This window comes from Gossypium raimondii, chromosome 10, assembly GCF_025698545.1.
Source record: "Gossypium raimondii isolate GPD5lz chromosome 10, ASM2569854v1, whole genome shotgun sequence".
Lineage (NCBI taxonomy): Eukaryota > Viridiplantae > Streptophyta > Magnoliopsida > Malvales > Malvaceae > Gossypium > Gossypium raimondii.
In genome coordinates, this window is record NC_068574.1 from 41,616,937 (window position 1) to 41,637,368 (window position 20,432).

General features: G+C 30.7%; 2 protein-coding genes across 3 annotated transcripts; one reads left to right on the forward strand and one right to left on the reverse strand.

Annotated features, from left to right (window-relative positions):
- Positions 1–15,236: 15,236 nt before the first annotated feature.
- On the forward strand, positions 15,237–17,199 carry LOC105777530 (60S ribosomal protein L23). Of its 2 annotated transcripts, none has more exons than XM_012600859.2 (4): positions 15,237–15,374; positions 15,605–15,889; positions 16,775–16,816; positions 16,925–17,199. In XM_012600859.2, the coding sequence occupies exons 1-4, from the start codon at positions 15,362–15,364 to the stop codon at positions 17,005–17,007; spliced, it is 423 nt and encodes a 140-aa protein (XP_012456313.1). In that variant the 5' UTR covers positions 15,237–15,361; the 3' UTR covers positions 17,008–17,199. The 2 variants fall into 2 exon arrangements, with proteins under 2 accessions (XP_012456313.1, XP_052478701.1); XM_052622741.1 differs by having other exon boundaries at positions 15,296–15,382.
- Positions 17,200–17,509: 310 nt separating this feature from the next.
- On the reverse strand, positions 17,510–20,253 carry LOC105777529 (probable peroxygenase 3). Its single transcript, XM_012600858.2, has 6 exons — positions 20,144–20,253; positions 19,919–20,068; positions 18,807–18,892; positions 17,954–18,048; positions 17,748–17,873; positions 17,510–17,663 (listed from the first exon to the last, which is right to left on the reverse strand). The coding sequence occupies exons 1-6, from the start codon at positions 20,241–20,243 to the stop codon at positions 17,510–17,512; spliced, it is 711 nt and encodes a 236-aa protein (XP_012456312.1). The 5' UTR covers positions 20,244–20,253.
- Between the last annotated feature and the right edge of the window lie 179 nt (positions 20,254–20,432).

The following is a 20,432-nucleotide window of genomic DNA, read 5'->3' on the forward strand; positions in this document are numbered from 1 at the left end:
TTGATGGAATTAATGAGATGAAATTGAATTTCATTTTAAAGATGGTATTGTAATAGCATTAATGATGTCTTTAGTTGCATGAAAGATGAAACTAATGCATGATTAATGAGGTTCTGACTCATCTTGTTATAGCTGGTAATGGAAGAAGCTTCTCAAGGTATCAGTTATGTATGCTTCAACACTGTATTACGATAAGATTTTTGAAGGATATTTTTTTTAACAAACTCTGTTAGGAACTCAAAAACCGTTTATCCAAGATTGGTCTAAAAGTTTAAAACTTCTATTATCATAACCATATTTTATCCAAATTAAACTTGGATTAAGTTCAACTTCAAGCATGAAAAATTGAATTCGAGTTAATTTAAAAAGTCAAAAGAAACAAAATCATGCTTGAAACAACACTTGAGCTCAGAACAAAAGTTTAACCACAACAATTTGAGTTTGAATCCATTTTAATTTTAAGTTGAGATTGATTTGATCTAAAATTTAAAAAATATATATATTTGAATTATTAACTAAAAATGTAATAATATAATTATAAAATAATATTTAAAATGAAAATTCTAACTAAGTAACAATTATTTAATTTATTAATATATATTTATAAATATTATATAGTTATATTAACAATTTCTTAGTAATAGAGGTATATAATAATGAATGTTTAGCTTATGTTTTCTTTTTTTTCTCAAATATCATTATTTTAAAAAGATTGTGAAAATGACGTGTGCGTTCCCACCATGTAGGTCACAAGTCCACCTCGTTATCAACGCTTTTGGAAAGCATTGTTAGTTGCTAGAGCTTTTTTATGTTATCAAATGTTGTTTAGTCCCTTTAGTTAAAAGGATGCATAACTAACATGAATATTATATGTGTTTTTTGTTTTGCAATTAAGATATCTTCATATTTGTTTTACAATTTATTAAATCTAGTTTCGTGGCTGTCCTTTTTAACAATATCACTTCCAAAGTTCGAACCTAAATTTGTATACCTTTAGAAGGAGTGCAAAGTGTCTTACCACTGCACTCAACAATTATTGGTTGGATGCCCTATGTTTTGAATTCATATAAAGACAACGTTTTAGGCATTGTTTGGTTTCAAGAAATAAAGGTTGTTTGCACTTGAAGGGAGCTGGGTTGGACAAGTATGGGTTGGAATTCATGAGGATAAGGCATGGAAGAAAAGACTATGGGGACATTAGAGCTTGTGCTCTAAAATATTTTTCAATGCTTAAGTTAGTGGGATGAGATAAGGTTTTTAGAATATCTCAACAAACAATAGGCAATTAGAATAAAAGGTAGTTATTCTCCTTTTATAGCTAAACTCGACCTTTATTTTAGTAAATTATGACTCGTTATGTGAGTGTGCGGTCTTAGCTCAATTGGTTGGTGTGTTCGTCATAATTCTCCTGGTTAAGATGTCCTTATCTTGGCATGGCTTTAGTCTAGGCCATCCTCTGTGCATAAGTGTCACGGGCCAGGGTTCAAATCTCGTGATCATTGCACAAAGAGCGTCTCATGGAGGTCAATCTATTAAATGTGGCTCATTTGATCCAGTTGAACTGGCCTGATTTGAAGAACAAGTGACGAATCCCATTTACTTGAAGCCTTGGTGGCCCAACAAAACACTTATGGAAAGTTAGGACTACCTTGATAAATATGGAAAGTAATCTTAGAAGATATGTAATATGATGAGATTTGATTTTGTAATCTTAAATGATTGAGTGAATCACCTAAGAATCTCAATTGTAGTTAGGTTTTAATCTCAACTGTCGATGTAACTCAATCTGTACTATTAGTTTTGAGGGAGGTCAACTATAAATAGAGGTCTTCTCCTTCATTTGAAAGCATTCATTGTATCCTATTCTTTTAGTTAAAGAATATATTGAGAGCATTTACTCAAACATCTTGTAGACATTGTATTTCTATGGTTATTTTGTTTTTTTAGCCTTTTTTTTTAATTTTTGAGTTGCTTCTACTTTATTGCGAAATAATGTTATATGTAGTGCTATGATGAATCATATTGATTTTTTTGCTTTCTTGGGCCACTTTGCCCTTGGGTTTCACATTTATTCTTCTAGGGTCGTATAACGTATGTCCCCGTAAGTCTAAAGCAAGTTATAAAACGACTTAATGAAGACCTAAAGTTGCATAGAGAACATATAATTAGTAATGGCATTTAGCTTGATAGCTTCTTCTAAATAATGAAATTTTACCACATTTCGTTGATGTAAATAAAATAAAAGTCTATTTATTTGGCTTGATAGCATCCCCTAAAGGATGAAGCTCTACCATGTTTGTTCTTAAAATTGTTTTTTTTAAACAATTCTTTGAAAAAGTGTTTGTATTTGTGTTTGGTATAGGGCCCACACATGATGAAATGCATGAGTTCGAGAATACTAAAGAAGATTTGAATATAGGTGTGAATATAAATGAAAAAAATTATGATTTAGCCCTTTCATAAATGATAACTTTATAAGTTAATATATAGTAAAATTACACTTTAGCCCCAAAAATGAAAAAATAATGCCCGCCTTTAAAATGATGAAATTATAAATAAATACATGATAAAATTGTATTTTTAACCTCTCAAAAATTTACAATCAACTCCACTCCATAACAAAATTTTTGAATTCGCTAATGTTTGAATAGTTAAAAGCAAATATTTATATATCCTAAAGAGAAATCAAAATCTCATGGGATTCTAAAAGGTCAATTTCGATTAAATTTTGGAGCCCTTCCAGTTATATTTGTTTGAGTGGTTTTCTTATAGAGCTAGCATGGTCAACGTCAAGACTAAATTGATTTAGAGTTTAAGTTGCGGTAGTTGTAAGTGGTGAGATTTCTTTTGTTTTTGTTTAGAGAAGTAAAATGTTTTTCTTTCACATTGGCTAAAGTAAGTATGGATTGATCTTAGTTGTTTTAAAGCTTGGTGGTAATTATGTTTGTAGTGTAACATGGTTGTTTTTGTGTCTATCTAGTTTAGTGGTATTGTCGTATAAAGCCTAAGTAGTGGTCATTTTGTATATCGTAACTTCTGATGTTATGTTGTTTTTCGGTTCAATTGTCCTACCTTCTTGTGAAGTGGTGTTATTGTAAGGAGCCAACAACAGTGTGTTGGTTTTTATTGGCATTTTCCTCGACGTTTTTTGTTGTTTTAGGATCTTAGGTTAAGTGCCTTTTTTTAATCTTTTTATTTAATTTATTCAAATAAAACCCCTATGGCTTATCAAAAGAAAAGAGGTTTTAATTACACAGTCTCAAATTAGGCTTATTTTCTCTTTCATGCAAAATTATCTCTCTTTTCTTTTATACAAAAGACATAAATCAGTTACCTATTCTATTACCTCAGTAGACCAACAGCTCTGTAACACCCTTTGCCCGAATCGATCATTGGACTTTTATCTCTTGAGTGATGACCTTTCCACTTGGCACCGTCGGATCACTAAGGTTGACTTTCGTCCCTACTCGACGGGTACAACCCCTTACCCGGTTCGATCGTCGAACCTGAGTAACAGAATGTTACAGACAAATATGAAAAATTTACATACCAAATAATAGTTCAGAATTCAATTCAATATCAAATAGCCACATTTAATCATGTATAACATGCAATTCAATCAATTTTTGGTTTATATCGAGCTTACGAAAGCTTAAAGTCAACCCAGTAACAAACAGGGGTTAATTTGAAACAAATACATAAATATGGGAAATTTATGTAAACAGCACTGTCGTGTCCCTTGACCGTGTGAAAGGGTAAGGCTATGTGGGACAAAAGAGAAAATATTTAAAAGATGTCACATGATTGTGTCACCGGGCCGTATAACAGACTGTGGCCGTGTGCACCAAAATTAGCTTAAACGTGCAGTTCACACGATCATGCCATATGACCGTGTATGGCACACAGCCAAGTTTAAGGTCGTGTTTACTTGTAGAAACCTTTCATAACATGATTTTTAACCTTAATTCACTTATGCCACAAGTAACACATTATACCAATTTTCAATCAATTCAAAAGCATCAATATCATACCAAAAACATCACTTATAACAACCAACCTAAGTGTCTAACCAATATGCCACAATTGACACTTCAATTCAACAATTCAAATTCAAACAAAACACCACATTCAAACCATTCCAATATGTTTTCCAAGGCACCTCAAAACAATTAACATGACATGCATCATTTAACCATATATAACACCTTATAATAATGATTCAATATCAACTATACAAACATGCACAAAGCCTTAACAAGTTTGTTCAAACCTAGCATGTACATACCATTCGTTTACTAAGAAAATTTCAAACACATTATCTTATCACCATATAAGCATTATAACATACATACATAAACAATTCATTAAGGTCATCAACTATAAAGATCACTACCAACACTTGTATAGATATACATATACACATAACATTCAAAATGCAAATGCAAATTTCATCCAAAACATAACATTATATAAACAATTGACCCTCCTAGGTACAAGCCATACATTTATCAATGTTGACCATATAAGCCTCAAGCCAACAACTAATCTTATATCATATATCTAACAATCAACATGATTCAAGGATAAGCACACCTCATGTAACACCCCTAACCCGTATCCATCGCCAAAATAGGGTTACAGAGCATTATCGAAAACTTAAAGCTTAAAACATTTGATTTTAACATTTCATAAATCATAGTAATTATCAATCAAACTCATACACAATGTCCCTTTTACGAGCCCTCGAAGCCATATAAATGTTTTAGAAACAATTCGAGACTAAATCGGAAACATTCAGAACTTTATAGAAAAAAATAGAATTTTTCACATTGCAGGGCTCACACGGCTGAGACACACGCTCGTGTCTTAGGCCATGTGGGCATTCGAAGTAAGGACACATGGTCGTGTCCCAGCCTGTGTAACTCTCTGACTTGGTTCACACGGCCAAGCCACACGCCCGTGTGCCAGGCCGTGTAACTCTCAAAATGAAACCTTTTAAAAACTACAGGGGACACACGACCGTGTCCCGTGGCTGTGTGTCACACATGACTGAGACACACGCCCATGTCTTAGGCCATGTGAACAAGAAATAGGTTATTTTCAACCCAATTATCTTACCTAAAACAAGCTTACACACACAAGCCATTTGCACCTATATTCAAGCATTCAAAATGTACTTAAAACATGCATAATAAAACTAGATCATTATGGTATTTGTTCATACAACCAATATGCCATAAAGGCACCTCAAACACATACATTGTGTAACACCCCCTAACCCCAAACCATCGCTGGAACGGGGTTATGAGGCATTACCGGACGTCTCAGACAATTTACAAATAATTCTTAGATAAATAACAAACATATATAAAAGAACCATAAATTCATGTAAATTTATACTAATTGACTTCATTCATTTTAAAAAAAAAATTTCAATATAACCTCTTTATAAATATTGAACCTTCTCTGCAAATTTCAATTCGCAACCAAACCAATTCAAACAAAAATCACAACCAGCCCAATTCACATTTAAATATACCTAAATTATGTCTAAAACATTAACTTAATATCAAAGATACCAAAATGTTATATAACTTTTTTTACCATTTCATTTAACCATCCAAACATTATAAGTCATCCTACAACCAAAACTTACAAAACTCTTTAATAAGACCGAAGTACATGCCACATTTACCAAAGGAAAAATACATCACCAAAGTTATGTTGAAGTCGGGATTGATTTGGATGCTGAACCGGGACTTTTAACTTCTATTGTCCTGCGCACGGAAACAATCGTACGCTGAGTATTTCATACTCAGTGGTATTACCATAATTCAAATTATAAAAATAATAGACATGTAATGCAAAAATCATACATATAAATTTAAACTCAAATTTCATATTTCAACAATAACAATTCATCAATTAATATCATAAATCCACAATTTGAACTTAAACACATTACGAACCTTAGGTTCCTTCCTCAATCTCATTTCCATTTCAATTCACAATTCAACTTTTTTATATCATTTCAATAGCTCAATTGATCGACTCATTCGGTTTATCGTTTCATTATTTACCCCTATTAACAAAACTCGGACTTTGACGGATACACGAATCCAACCAAACACTCTAGTATGACACCCACTGCCTCATTAGATAATTCGAAGCAATAGTTGACACCCAGTGTCTCATCAGCAAAGCCGAAGAAAGTTGGTACCCAGTATCTCATCGAATCTATCCGAAGAAATATAGTGACACCCAGTGTCTCATCGACTCGAGGTCGAAGTATCCCTGAACTCTTCCAATCCTATGGCATGCCAACTATATCCGACTCAGCCCGACTAGTTAATAGGGTATTCAAATCATTTTTCTATTACAAATTCACTTTTGATTCAATCACAATTAAATTCAAATTCACTTTCCACTTTCCACTTTCAAGTCAATATTCATTTCAATTCCACACATATATTCATCATTCAATTAAATTTCTTTCAAATTAATAATAATACTTACCTTATATTTCACTTACCATACATATAAATTTAAATATAGCATTTACTAATAAATAATTTGAATTATAGTAATACAAATCGTGATTTTCTCGAGTTTACTCCTCGATAATCTTCTCTTTTCCCTTCAGTGCCAATGCTTCTGGTTCTTTGCTAGCTACGAAAATAATAATAATTTACACTATTAATTACAACACTAATTATAATAATTAATTGAATTTCTAATCGATTCCTACCTCGTTCTCAATTTAATCCTAACTAAGTTTACTTACTTTTTCTAATTCAATTCACACTCTATTTCTATTCAAATTTCATCTAAACTCAAATTTAACTACTAAATTTTCAGCATATTTCACTAATTTCGAATTTTCCTTAATTTAGTCCCTACAACATAAAAATTATAGCTTACTTTACAATTTAATCATTTAATCAATTCTAACTTAAATTTCATTCAATTAAATCCCTAATTCATCATTTTATTCAACATAAACCATATTTGAAACCCTGTGAATTCTCAAAATATCAACTTAGTTTCATCAAAACCTTATTCCAAGGCTTCTAAAACATCAAAATCAAGTAAAAAGGGCTTGATTGACTTACCTATTAAGGTTTAAAGCTTCAAAGCCTGAATTTCCCTTTTTATTTTTCTTTCTTTCCTTCCTTTCCCCTGTTTCGAAATAGCTTCTGCTCTTTTTCTTCTCTGTTTCTTTCTTTTACTTCATTTTATTTGCTTTATTGTTTTAATTACTTAATAATTAATATAATATCAATATAAAATATCTTATGCTTAAATATTAAGTAAACCAATTGTTTAATTACATTTGTACATATTTATTTTATTACACTTGTATAAATTTTATACCATTTATTTGTCAATTATCTTATTTATTTAATAAAAATCTATTTAATAACAAATAATAATATTACAAATGTACATATATATTTTATTCATAAATGTACAATATCATCTATACCATACATTTGTTATCATTTATTTTATTTATCACACAAAAATCTTATAATTTAATTATTTATCTAATAAATATCTATCTAATAATTTAATATAATTATTACAAATGTATATATTTCTATCAATACATTTGTATTAAATCACTACCATACATTTGTCTTTGTTTAACTTATTTCATAACATAATAATAATAATAATAATAATAATAATAATAATAATAATAATAAAATTTATTATTTAATATTAAACTTTAATAATTATTAATGAAATTTTAATAAAAATATCACATAAAAATCTTAAATTTTACCCAACTTATGCGCCTCATACTTGTGAATTGGCTTAATTGTCATTTTGGTCCTTTATACTTTCTTTTAATCTATAATTAAACTTTTACCCTTTACTCAACTTAGTCCTTTTTGTTAATTACTTTAAATTAAGCTAAATTCACCTAATTAAAACCTAATTAAACACACTACTAAACTCATAGGTATTTTTAATTATTATCTACAAGTTCAATTTTCTAAGACAGAGGCTTGATACTACACTTTTCCAATGCCCATGAATTTTGGGTCATTACACATTGAACATACCTAAACTTGTGTATATTTAACCATTTATCAATTAACTTGTTTCCATACCAAAACATACCACAATTGACACATACCAACCTTACCATATCAGGTTCATGCATTAGCAAATTAACTTTACCATTTGGATCACTTCTCTCATGTATCAAAACCATATAAATGACACAAAACTAGCCATTACCAATTGGTTCCAACATCCAATATATACATACCAAAACGTGCCTTAAATTTGCTAACATGCCAACACATACCACTTTGACCATAAAACCATGCATCAATTTGATCATATAAACACCAATCATTAAGCATCAAAGTGTGAAAAGCACACCAACCATCAAGGCATCAAAATAAAATAAGTTTCACAAATTAAAAGTAACATTTCATGCCAATATCACACACAAGCATACCAATTTAGCCATTCAAAACATATCATCACTAAACCATTTCAACATTAGCCATCAAGCCCAAAAATGCCAAAATGTCATCAATCATAAACCATATTTACAAGCCAAACATAATGGTCATATCATCAAGCACAAAACACATTTCATTATAACCATGACTTAAAAACATCAAAATTTACCGATAAATTCGATGGATAGTGTGATGGATCTCCGACTAGCTTTCAACCCGATCGAGCTTCCGATAATCTGTAAAGTAAGAGAAAGATAATCACATAAGCAATGAATGCTTAGTAAGCTTGTATAAACCATAAACATAATATTACATTTCAATAATAAACATTATAGGTTAAATATAAACCTATACCAATGCATTGAGATTTATCAACCATAAACATCAACTCACAAATGAGTAAGTTAATTAATATCGCGTACATATTGTCGAAACCAACTTTTATTTTGAAAAAAACAAAAATTACTTGTCGATGAAAATTGGAGTCGCCACCAATCTTTTATTGAGGTGTGATTGGATCACCTAAAAAATAGCTTTGGTCTACGAGTTTTAGAAAAATGGATCCAGGAGTCGGTTACGTACGATGAAGGATTAGCACCCTCGTAACGCCCAAAATTGGTACCTAGTTAATTAATTAGTGTCTTAATGTCGAAAATTTAAAAATATGATCCTTAATAAAAACTTAAAAAACGTTACTTATTAAGACTATTATCATTTCGGAGAAAGAAAATGTCACACCCAATGCGTTAGGGCATGACATTCTAATTCCTCAAAAATGAATTAGTCCAAAATACTTGTGTAATAAAATTTAAAAGAATATTCATTTGTTTAAGATTTATAAAGAAATCGCGGCCCAATATGTTAGGGCACAATTTCTCAAAATCCTAAACTTGGAATATTTCCTTTGTTATTATTTTTTTTAAAAATATCTTTGTCTCGAGAAATCAATACGTCACATCCAATACGTTAGGATATAACATATTAAATTCCCGACAACAAGCTTTCATTTTATTTTTTGATTAATGAGCAATTCTCGATTGTTAGATTTAACGAAGAAAATTGGAACCCAATACGTTAGGGCTCAATTTCCTTGAAAATCCTAAATACGAGTATTATCTCAATTTTGAAAATTCTAAAATCGAGTAAAAATGATGTAATGCTACATTAAGTGTAAAATACAATAATAAATACAACAATGGCATTAATGTACATAAAAACAACGACATGTAAAGTATCAAATGAACAAAATATAAATGAAAACATAAATCAATAAGCAAATGAAGGAAATAAACAAAAAATATAAAGAGAAAAAAAGGTACAAAATATATACATGAAATTATAAAGAATAAAAGACATACACATGGGTTTACATATAAAATTTTGGACTATAGAATTTATAACAAAATATATATAATGCATTTATGAAAATAAAGAAAATATATAAATATACATATATATTATAACACATGTGTTGAAAATATAAGTTTGTATTTAAGCAAATAAAAACATAGACATGTGCGTATATATATATATATAAATATTCATTAGAAAATATATAAATACATACATCTACATATATACAAAAGTAAAAAAAAATTGAAACTAAATATAAAAGTATATATATGTATATAAAAAGTTAGGAAGTAAAATAAAACAAAAACATAGGTATAAAATATATATAAGCATACGATACTATATATAAAACAATATATATTACATAAAAACGATGCATGCATGAATATAAAAATAAAATAAAAATAATAATGATACAAGATTAATGATGCCACATAATAGTATTAATAATATTAAAATAATGAATTTAATAATAAAAAATAAAATAACAAATAGAGGATTAAATAGCATCAATAATCAAAGACCAATGAATTTAAAACTAAAGTATAAAATAAAAAAATATAAGGTCAAATAAAATGTAAACATATTTGAAAATAATGAATTTGAAAATGAATAATAAGGGAAAAAGAGATTTGAAATCAACAACATACAAATCAATAAATAAATTATACACAAATCAACAAAATAAAAACGTAAGAGAGAGAGAAATTTGAGTAAATACTCTTAAGAATTATTATTACTCCCCACTTCCAGCCCTTTACAATGAAGGGAGAGGCATCTATTTATAGTTGAGCCTCCCCAAATCCAATGGTACAGATTAATTACATCAACGGCTAAGATTAAAATGTATCTACAAATTAAATCTCTAAGATTATAAAATCATATCTTCTAAGATTGCATATCATATCTAAGATTGCATATCATATCTAAGATTACATATCATATCTAAGATTGCATATCCTTGAAGATTATGTTTCCATATGCATCAAGCTTGTAGATAGACCTTCAACCTTTTCAAGTAATGGGCCATCCCGATCGAGCCAAATGATATAATTTTGGACTTTGTTTTATTATTTTGGGTTTATTATTTTTTTATGAGCCCGGACTAAATTGGCCTATTACACATATTAAGTTATTAACCATTCCTAACATGACAGGATTTCATGAGACATAATATATAATCATCAATCTTTTTATGAACTTATATATCTTTCTATTCACTTACTTTCCATTCCATCTTCAATGCTTATCATAAGCCTAAACAACATTATTAACTTCCAACTCAGTGTATTCATCCATGATTTAGATAGATTCATCTATAATATAAGCGGCTTGCTCACATATAAATACATCATTTATCATATTAAACCTTTTACAACATCATAATACATCTCAATTACGTACTTACCTTTTCATTCTCTTTTCTTACCCGTTTCATATGTATAGTACAAGCATAATCACAAATATCAATCATATCCACAAGATTGACATAAGCCTAAGCACATCAACAACACATTTTAGTTCATTTAAACATAATTCATATGAATTTATCATGGATAAACATTATACTTGAGCATGATTCAATTGGATTTATCATCCATCTCAACATAACATATATTCCATGTAGCTCACCATTTCAAAGTCTTTCATACATACATGTCTTGGTTCATACAGAACACATACCTTTCCTTTCATTTTTCATACCCGTTGAACAGTTTAGAATATTGTTGGATAAGCGGGATAGCTCACATAAAGTGTGCTAAACATATAACCATAGCTTGTCCATTCCTTTACATATACGCTCACACGAGTTGTCGGTCAGAACGTAGCTACACGGTGCTACTCCACAAGCTGTCGAGTATCCACAACAAATACTGGAACTCAGCCACCGGTAGGACATTCAAGACCAGTACCTGAAACATGGTAACCTGGGTCTGCTCACACAAGCTATCGGTTGGAACGTAGCTACAAGGTGTTGCTCCACAAGCTGTCGAGTATCCGCAACAAATGTCAGAACTCAGCCATCAGTAAGACATTCAAGACCAGCACCCGAAACATGTAAACCCTAATAACATGTCATTTGTATCCTACGAATTCCTAATGTTCAAATTGAGCTCAATAATCGTTGTACGTCGTTGGATTTACGTCGTTTCATGACATGATAAATTTATAATAACATATATAAATTGATTCATTTTCAATAGAATCATATATTATTAACATTCAACTTAATCAACAGTATACATAATACAATTCGTAGGATCTTACCTGGCTAAATTATAGAAATGTCAAAGTATAGGGGAATTTTGGTAAATTTTCATTCTCCTCGATTTTCAACTCGATCTTGATCTAAATTAATAATTTCATTCAATTTATTAATTTAGATAGTGAAACAACTTAGTGAAACAACTTATTTTATGCAATTTAGTCATTTTGACATTTTTACAAAATTGTCCCTAACATTTTACTTTTATTCAATTTAGTCCTCAAGCCTAAAACATGCAAATTAACCATTTTTATTGCCAATTCATATCAGCTGAATATTCATGGTACCCATTTCAGCCCATTTTTGCAACAATTTCGCATGAAATCCTTGTACTTTTACTATTTTAACAATTTAGTCTCTAAACGATAAATTCATCAAAATCACTTAACAAAATACTTTTAAATAACAAAATACTTTTATGACGTGATACTTTCTATCAATGTGTTTTGTCCTTTTGTGATTTCTGGCTTCCTTGGTATAACTATTGTCAGATTGTTATCATAATACAATGTGATAGTTTTTTTCATACTAGTAACGACTTCAAGATCCGTAAGGAACTTCTGAAATCATATTACTTTTTTTGTAGCCTCATAGAACTACATATTCAGCTTCTATAATAGAGTCAACAGTACAGCTATATATGACACTTCTCCACATTATAAACCCATCGCCTACAACAAAGACACAACCCGATGTCGATTTCCTCGAATCCTGATACGTTTGGAAGTCAAAATCAATATATACAATAGGAATAAGATCACTTCCGAAATACACAAGCATATAATCCCTCGTTCTTCGTAAATAATTGAGTATATGCTTAATTGCTTACTAGTGTCTTGGACAGGGATTCGTCTGATATCGACTCATCAACCCTACTGCGAAATAGATATCTGGAAGTATATATAACATAACATACATGAGATTTCCTATTGTAGAAGCATAAAGAACATTTCTCATATTTTCTGGATGTGTGCATAACAGATATCTGAGCCCAAAATGTTAAATCTGATTTAATCCAATTTTAATTGTCAATTTTAAAATTCCACAAAATCCTTAATTTATTGACATATTTACATTTGATGAATTTACTTGAAAAAGATCAGAAATAGTGGACTCTTTAAGTTTGATTAAATTTAGGTTTAATTGAATTCATTTTATAAAATTAATTTTGGACTTGTTTTTGGACCTTTTGGAAGGGAGTTGGGTTTAAATCAAAACTAAGTTTGGGCCTTTTTCACCATCCTTCTCTTGGATCATTAATTGGGTTCCCAACTCCACTACCACCATCACTAGTTCACCCCTTTGATTAAGTTTAAGTAACATATCAAACGAATTTAATAATTTAAATTCAATATTTATATTTTTCATACTTAGTTTTTCTAACATTTAATTTTTCAGATTATCAAATAACACTAAAGTCAAAGAAGGAAAATGAAAAAAGAGAATGAAGCCATAACTTGGGAACTCCATTCGTGAATCCGAACGGTAAGGGGGGAGGCGTCGTTGAGAACATACCAAAAATTGTGGCTCGTTGGATGATGGAGCTCGGAAAGCGCGAAGATTCAAAAGCTTTTAGGTTGATTTTGAGATTTTTTAGAAGTTTTTTTAGAAAATTAGAGGGAACTTGAGGAGAGGAGATAGAGAGGAGCATTTTGGTGTGGTGGTGGGCTGGTGACAGAACCGTAGTGAGGCGGTGTGAAGGCGGCGACTAGGGCTACTAGGAGAAGAAAAAGGAGAAAAAAGAAGGAAAAATATTAAAATATATAAAGTGGCGGGGCCCAGAGTTAAAGAAAAAACTTTTGGCAGTTTCTACTAGGGGTGTGCATAATTGGTAAAATCGAAAAATTTGTTAACCAATCGAATTCGTTAATCGGTCGGTTAACCGAATTTTTTTGATCGGGGGTCGGTTAATTTTTTTATGATTTTTCGGTTAACGGTTAATTCGGTTTGAAACCGGTCGGTTAACCGAAAAAATTAATAAATAAAATTATCCAACCCAACCCAAACTCAATTACCCAACCCAATAAAACTAAAACTAAAGTTTACCCAATTACCCAATCCAATAAAACTAAAACTAAAAGACAACTCAATTTACTAAAGTCTAAAACTCAATTTACTTTAATAATTTATAAATTTTTTAAATTTTAAAAATAAAAAATAAAAAAAATTCGGGTAATTCGGGTATTTTATGGTAATTCGGTTAATTCGGGTAATTCGGGTAATTCGGGTAATTCGGGTAATTTTTAACCAAAAATAAAAAATACATAATTTTCGGTTAATTCGGTTAACCGACCTTATTAACCGAAAAAAATTCGGTTCGGTTAAATTTTTTTTAAAAAAAATCGGTTCGGTTAACGGTTAAAATTTTTGGAAGGTCGGTTAATTCGGTTATAGTAATTTCGGGTCGGTTAACCGAATGAACACCCCTAGTTTCTACACGTGAAAAGGGAAGAAAGAGAAAATTCCAGCAGTAGTCCCTCAACCTTTTTGGAGGTAAACTGCAGTTTAGGCCCTGTAGTTTTAAGTTTTGTTTGCATTTCAGGGAAGCGGCACACGCGGGTAGCTCGGTGCATTCTTACCATTTTTAGCTATTTTTATTCTCTATTTAACTTAAATTTGCTTTTTAAAAACAAAAGAAAGAAGTACCGACATTAAATTTTATTAAAATTTCAAAACTAAAAATTAGAATTTTTTTTTTAAAAAAACGAGGTAATATCTTCGAATTATTAATATCAAGATATCCTTTTCCAAACCTAACGTATTCATGAGTTTTGTTTTCTTAAAATAATTTTTTAGTTTTTCGTGAACACTGGGAGATATCAAAAGTTATTTTTATTTTAAATTAAGTCACTAAAAATTTAATTAGATAAATTTGTTATAAAAATTAAATATAATATTTTCAACATTACATTTGTAAGCAGCTATCTATCTACTTATTCATCATATTAACAGTTTTAAAAAATATATATATTAAGTAAAATTTTAATATTATTATTAATCACCATTAAAAAATTTAAATGTTCTCAATAAAATATATATTTTTCATAATTTATCAAACGCACTCTAAAATTGATTTTACTATTTATTAATCAAATATAATTAGGAGGCTGCCCAAGGTTATGGGCAGGCCCAATTTCATGCCCATCGGGAACAGTTCAGTCACCTGAAATGCAAAACCCAAAGAAACCCTAACTACACCATCTATATAAAGCTCAAATCTCCCTCGTCCTTGCTTTCTGTTTCTCTTCAGCCGTCGAAAATGTCGAAGCGAGGTTAGTCTGTATGTTTCTCTCTTTCCGTTTGTTTCCCGAGAAAAAGAAAAAAGAGCAAGCCAAATGAAGACAAGATCCACCTTTTATATTTGCTTTCATAATTCTATAAACAAAACCCAGATTTTATTCATTTTGTTTTCTTTATTTCTTAGGGAAATCTCTTTGTTTGGGGTCTTGTTTATTTCTCATAAGCTGTTTGATAGTTGATAAAGTTGTGATATTTTTATTAGGGCGTGGAGGTTCAGCTGGCAACAAGTTTAGGATGTCACTGGGTCTGCCAGTGGCGGCTACAGTGAACTGTGCTGATAACACTGGCGCTAAGAACTTATACATCATTTCGGTGAAGGGAATCAAGGGCCGTCTTAACCGATTGCCATCAGCTTGTGTTGGAGATATGGTAATGGCTACTGTCAAGAAAGGGAAGCCTGATCTTAGGAAGAAGGTCTTGCCTGCTGTCATTGTGAGACAGCGCAAGCCCTGGCGCAGAAAGGATGGTGTTTACATGTACTTTGAAGGTAAATTTTCGTGTGGATTTCTTGATTTATAGATTGTTTGTAGTTCCATTTCGTTGTAAAGGGACTTGAATCTAGTAATCTATTGATGGTTGTTTATGTTTCATAGTTAGGGTTTGTAAAAGGTACTCTTGGTATGCAAATCATAAAATATGTTTAAGCAGTTTACTAGTGAACCAGTGTTGTTATATTTATGTAGTTCCATTACATTGCAAGGGGACTTGAATTTGGTGATCTATTTATGGTTGTTTATGCTCTATAATTTTGTTTAGGGTGGATGTAATTGTTTGATGTTATAGGTATGCAAGTCATGGGAAGTGTTTAGGCTGTTTACTGGTTAAGTGGTGTTGTGATGTGCACATTATCTTAGTGTTCAATTATTTTATTGAGTGAGATTTCTTGTGTTCGGAATCTCCCTTTTTGCAGTTTGATACATTGTTTCCTTATCCATGGAGTCTCCCTTTGTATTTCTTGCCTCTTTTTTGTTGTTGTTTGATATGCTGGTGATGTGGTGTGGAGAATTTATATGTTCAGGGTCTCTATATACCTTCCATAGCCAGTTAAATTGACGTACCAGCCTTACCTCAATACCAGGTGGTAGCCATTGTTATCATCCCTGTCCAGGTTGGGACATTTTCGATGTAAAATGTTCTTATTATGATCGTCTCTCTATCCCCTTATGGTTGCATGTTTAGTTAAAATAATGTTGTATTGCAAGACATAAGTCTCATAGCTACTTAAATGTCATGGTTGATACTATTACTAGTCTAGAATCCTTTGTTATCCATTGAACCTTGCATGTGGTCCATTTACGAATCTTCAAATGTTTCACATCCATGTTTTCCTGTTTTAAGTTCCTAAGTCGAAATGAATCTTGTTTCGCTGCAGATAATGCTGGTGTCATTGTGAACCCAAAGGGAGAAATGAAAGGTACAATGACAAGTCCAAAGCCAGTTCAACCATTCAGTAGATCCAATCTTTTTAAATGTTATAGATTAAATGCTATTGCATTTGACATTTTGTTCTCTGGTTTTCTAGGTTCTGCTATAACTGGTCCAATTGGAAAAGAGTGTGCTGATCTATGGCCAAGGATTGCAAGTGCAGCTAATGCCATTGTTTAGGAACTCACATTTTAGTCATTGTGTTTCTCTGCATGGGACTAATATAGTTTTCTGGATCAAGATTTTGTTTATTTTTATTTTTCCTTCAGAACATCATTTGGATGGTATCTTTTGATTTGATCTTGATTTTGGAGGTAAATTGTAGTTTGTGGAGAGATTTTTTAATGTTTACTGGTGTTTTCATTTTCTAAATCCTGCCGTCAGTTATATTTATCTCAAGTCTCAGTTCATACTCTCCAAACCCGACCAGCCGGTTGGACTGGTTGGATCGTGAATAGGGTGTGGTTGGATCGTGGATAGGTTGGGTTATCGGTCTGGAGTAAGGGGTTGAGTTGGTATCAAATACTTGGTTCTTTTATTTGGGGGATATAAAAATAGAAACAATGAATTACGCAGTATTGTTTAAAGTTTAATGTATGAACTTAAGCATAAATATGGTATCAAATACAAATTCTTTATTTTGGGGATATAAGTAGGAAATCAAAGGTGATGGGTAGTGTTTTTATTTACTCTTTCTATCTGAGTCCTTGTACATTTTGGAAATGTTCTTGAACAAGCTCCCATCAAAACACCCTCTAACAGCTTCTTTGGACAGAAAACCCTGCTTGTCCTTGGCTACATAATACAACAGCAACCATTCCAACTTGGATGCCATCCTGCAAACCCGGAAAATCACAGTTAAGAGCTTCAGAAAAAAGAAAAAGGGGGTTTGAAGAGAAAGGATGGTGGTTTGAAGAGACCATCCAAGATAGTCGAAAGCGGCCCGATTTCCCTCAGTCATCTGCCACAACTCCTTGAGTGATAAATTGTCGGGCTTTGTGAGTGCATACTTGGTGAACATGTTCTCCAGGTTCACTGGCATGAACCTGCATTCAACATTTTCCCTATAAGAATCTTATAGACATGTTTGCAGTGGTTGAAATATATAAGAATCTGATATGCAAACCTTCCTTCAGTATCATATGTTGCTGAATCACTCCCATGCTTATCTCTGTGTATTCTCTCTATGTATATGGGAAGTAACGGATTTGGCACCCACCCCTTTGAAATGCAGTAACATTATCACCATGTATGACTAATTTAGTTTCATACACCAATTTGGTAAAAACACCTCTCTAGTGTCTTAGCAAATTCTGTCTCTCTAAAAAAACTGAGTAATTTAATTCTTGTCAATTTCGAAAGTGAGCAACTAAAGATAATTAATCACGTGTTGATGACTTTCATCAATTTTACATAAATTTGACTAGTATAATAACAATTTTAGTTTTCATAATTTATATATTCTATCGATCTAGTTATAATTTAACAAATTTAGCCCGCTATATTTTTGTAAATGTATAAATGTAGAGGCTAAAATTGTTGAATTTTATAGAAATGAGACCAAACTAACAAAATATGTAACCATCGAGGGCTAAATTTGTTATTATACCAATCAAAATTATATACAATTGACAAAAGACAATAACACCGTGATTAATTGTCCTTAATTGCTCACTTTCAAATTTGACAGAGATTAAATTGTTCTAATATTTTTAGAGGGACTATTTTCTCAAATTTGAAATTGATAGAGATTAAAGTGATCTTTTACCAAATTCTTTTGGCATTTAGTTTAATAATTTGATTATTATATTTGGAGTTGTTGAGCTTTGAATATATTGAAAACGTTTGACACAAAAAAAAAAAGAATTTAATTATTAAATACAAGAATGTGGTTTGATATGATAAAATATCAAAACTTTGCATGACATTGATAAATCATAATAGTCAAAATTTTATAAATGAATGTGAGAAGAACTTACCGGGAGAGTGCGATAACTAAATGCTGCATTAATTACAAAAGTTATGACAAATGAGGAAAATGGATCGAACCCAAGATCTCGAATACCTGATTTTCACAAACTCAACATAAAATTTATGTAAATGAATAATAATGAATCTAAATTCAAGGGAAAGATTGAAATTTGGAAAAGTTAGGCCTAAATATTAAACAATCGCTTAATTATATTATATAATAAAATTATAAATATTTACTATGTAAATCAAATGTTAAAATAGTAAAATTAACATAAATCATTAATTTTTATTTTATTTTATTGAAAACTAAAACTTTTAACAGTTAATTCTGTCTTACTAATATTTTTTAATTAAAAAAAATGTTGAATAAAATAAGTAGGTAGACACTTACTTATCAGTTAATGTTAAAAGTGATAAGGAGGGGCTCGGTTTTATGGGTGTGCATTCATTTGGCTTGATCCATTCGGTTTTTAAATTTTAATAAATGAACAAATCGACTAAGCCATTGAAACTAAACCAAACATTATTCTCTATTACATGAAATTCCAATATTACCCCCCCTCAAAAAAAAAATAGGGCATTTTTCAAACTGCTCATTCTACTCCTCACCTCTACCTTTATATATTTTAAGCATAATGACTTATTTAGCCATCCAATTTTACAAAGAATTTTTTTTCAACTTTCTATTTAAATTTTTGCCTCTTTTAGCATTTGAATTATATTGATTGTCAAATCACCTAAAATAGATCTAAAAGTTCATATTTGTTAACTTTGCTAACGTGACATTCACGTGGTAATTCATGTGTATGCCATGTTAGCATTTAATTATCTTTAAATATTAAAAATTATAATTTTATACTTTTTAAAAATATGTAATTTTTAAAAATTAATTAATCGTTAGCAAAGTTAACAAATGTTAATTTTTTATTTTTATTTTTAGGCGATTTAACAAAAAACACAAAATTAAAGCTAAAAGATGTGAAAATTAAATGAAGGATGACTAAAATAACTTTTATTATTATTATAAAATTAGAAGACTAAATAAATCATTATGCCACAATGGATTGAGTTTTATGTCGTAAAAAGGGAAAGAAAGAAAAAAGAAGGATAATTATACCTTTGAAAGTCTCCCAAGGATAAACAACTCCATCGTTGTTTTGATCGAAGAAGGCAACATGTTGTTGAAGAACAGTCATTCCATTATCCGGATATCCTTTTGTCCCATCTGGATTTCCCACATCTGGAGCTTGCAGTGCTCTTGCGACATCTGATACCACAATCATTTTTACTATTTTAATTCCATAAACTAACATTTTATTTCATCACTAAATAGAACATTTACATGGCTTTGCTATATATTTTTCCAAGTCTGTTCCGATCTTTCTTTCTTTAGTCACTGGTGCCTTGGGTGCTTCTGTTGCAATGCATTCACCGTCTTCCATTTTCTTTTCTTTTCTTCTTCCAAGTTATGAGCCTATGCACAAACAATGAATGCATATTTATAAGCACACTTTCCACAATTACAATTATTTGCTTCTACTAATTAATACTTTAGTTTTTCTATTTTTTTATTCTTCATGTCCGTTTTACGGTCTATGTTCGGGATTCATGGCTGCTTCTCCCAACAATGT

What these genes read in the sequence shown, in the direction of transcription:
- LOC105777529 (XM_012600858.2), bottom strand. Translation starts at nt 20,243, where the DNA reads ATGGAAGACGGTGAATGCATTGCAACAGAAGCACCCAAGGCACCAGTG. An exon ending in TTAGTTATCGCACTCTCCCG is followed by an intron (nt 18,049 to 18,806) that starts GTAAGTTCTTCT and finishes TGCATTTCAAAG; the next exon opens with GGGTGGGTGCCAAATCCGTT. An exon ending in ACATATGATACTGAAGGAAG is followed by an intron (nt 17,874 to 17,953) that starts GTTTGCATATCA and finishes TGTTGAATGCAG; the next exon opens with GTTCATGCCAGTGAACCTGG.
- LOC105777530 (XM_012600859.2), top strand. An exon ending in TGTTTACATGTACTTTGAAG is followed by an intron (nt 15,890 to 16,774) that starts GTAAATTTTCGT and finishes GTTTCGCTGCAG; the next exon opens with ATAATGCTGGTGTCATTGTG. An exon ending in CCCAAAGGGAGAAATGAAAG is followed by an intron (nt 16,817 to 16,924) that starts GTACAATGACAA and finishes CTGGTTTTCTAG; the next exon opens with GTTCTGCTATAACTGGTCCA.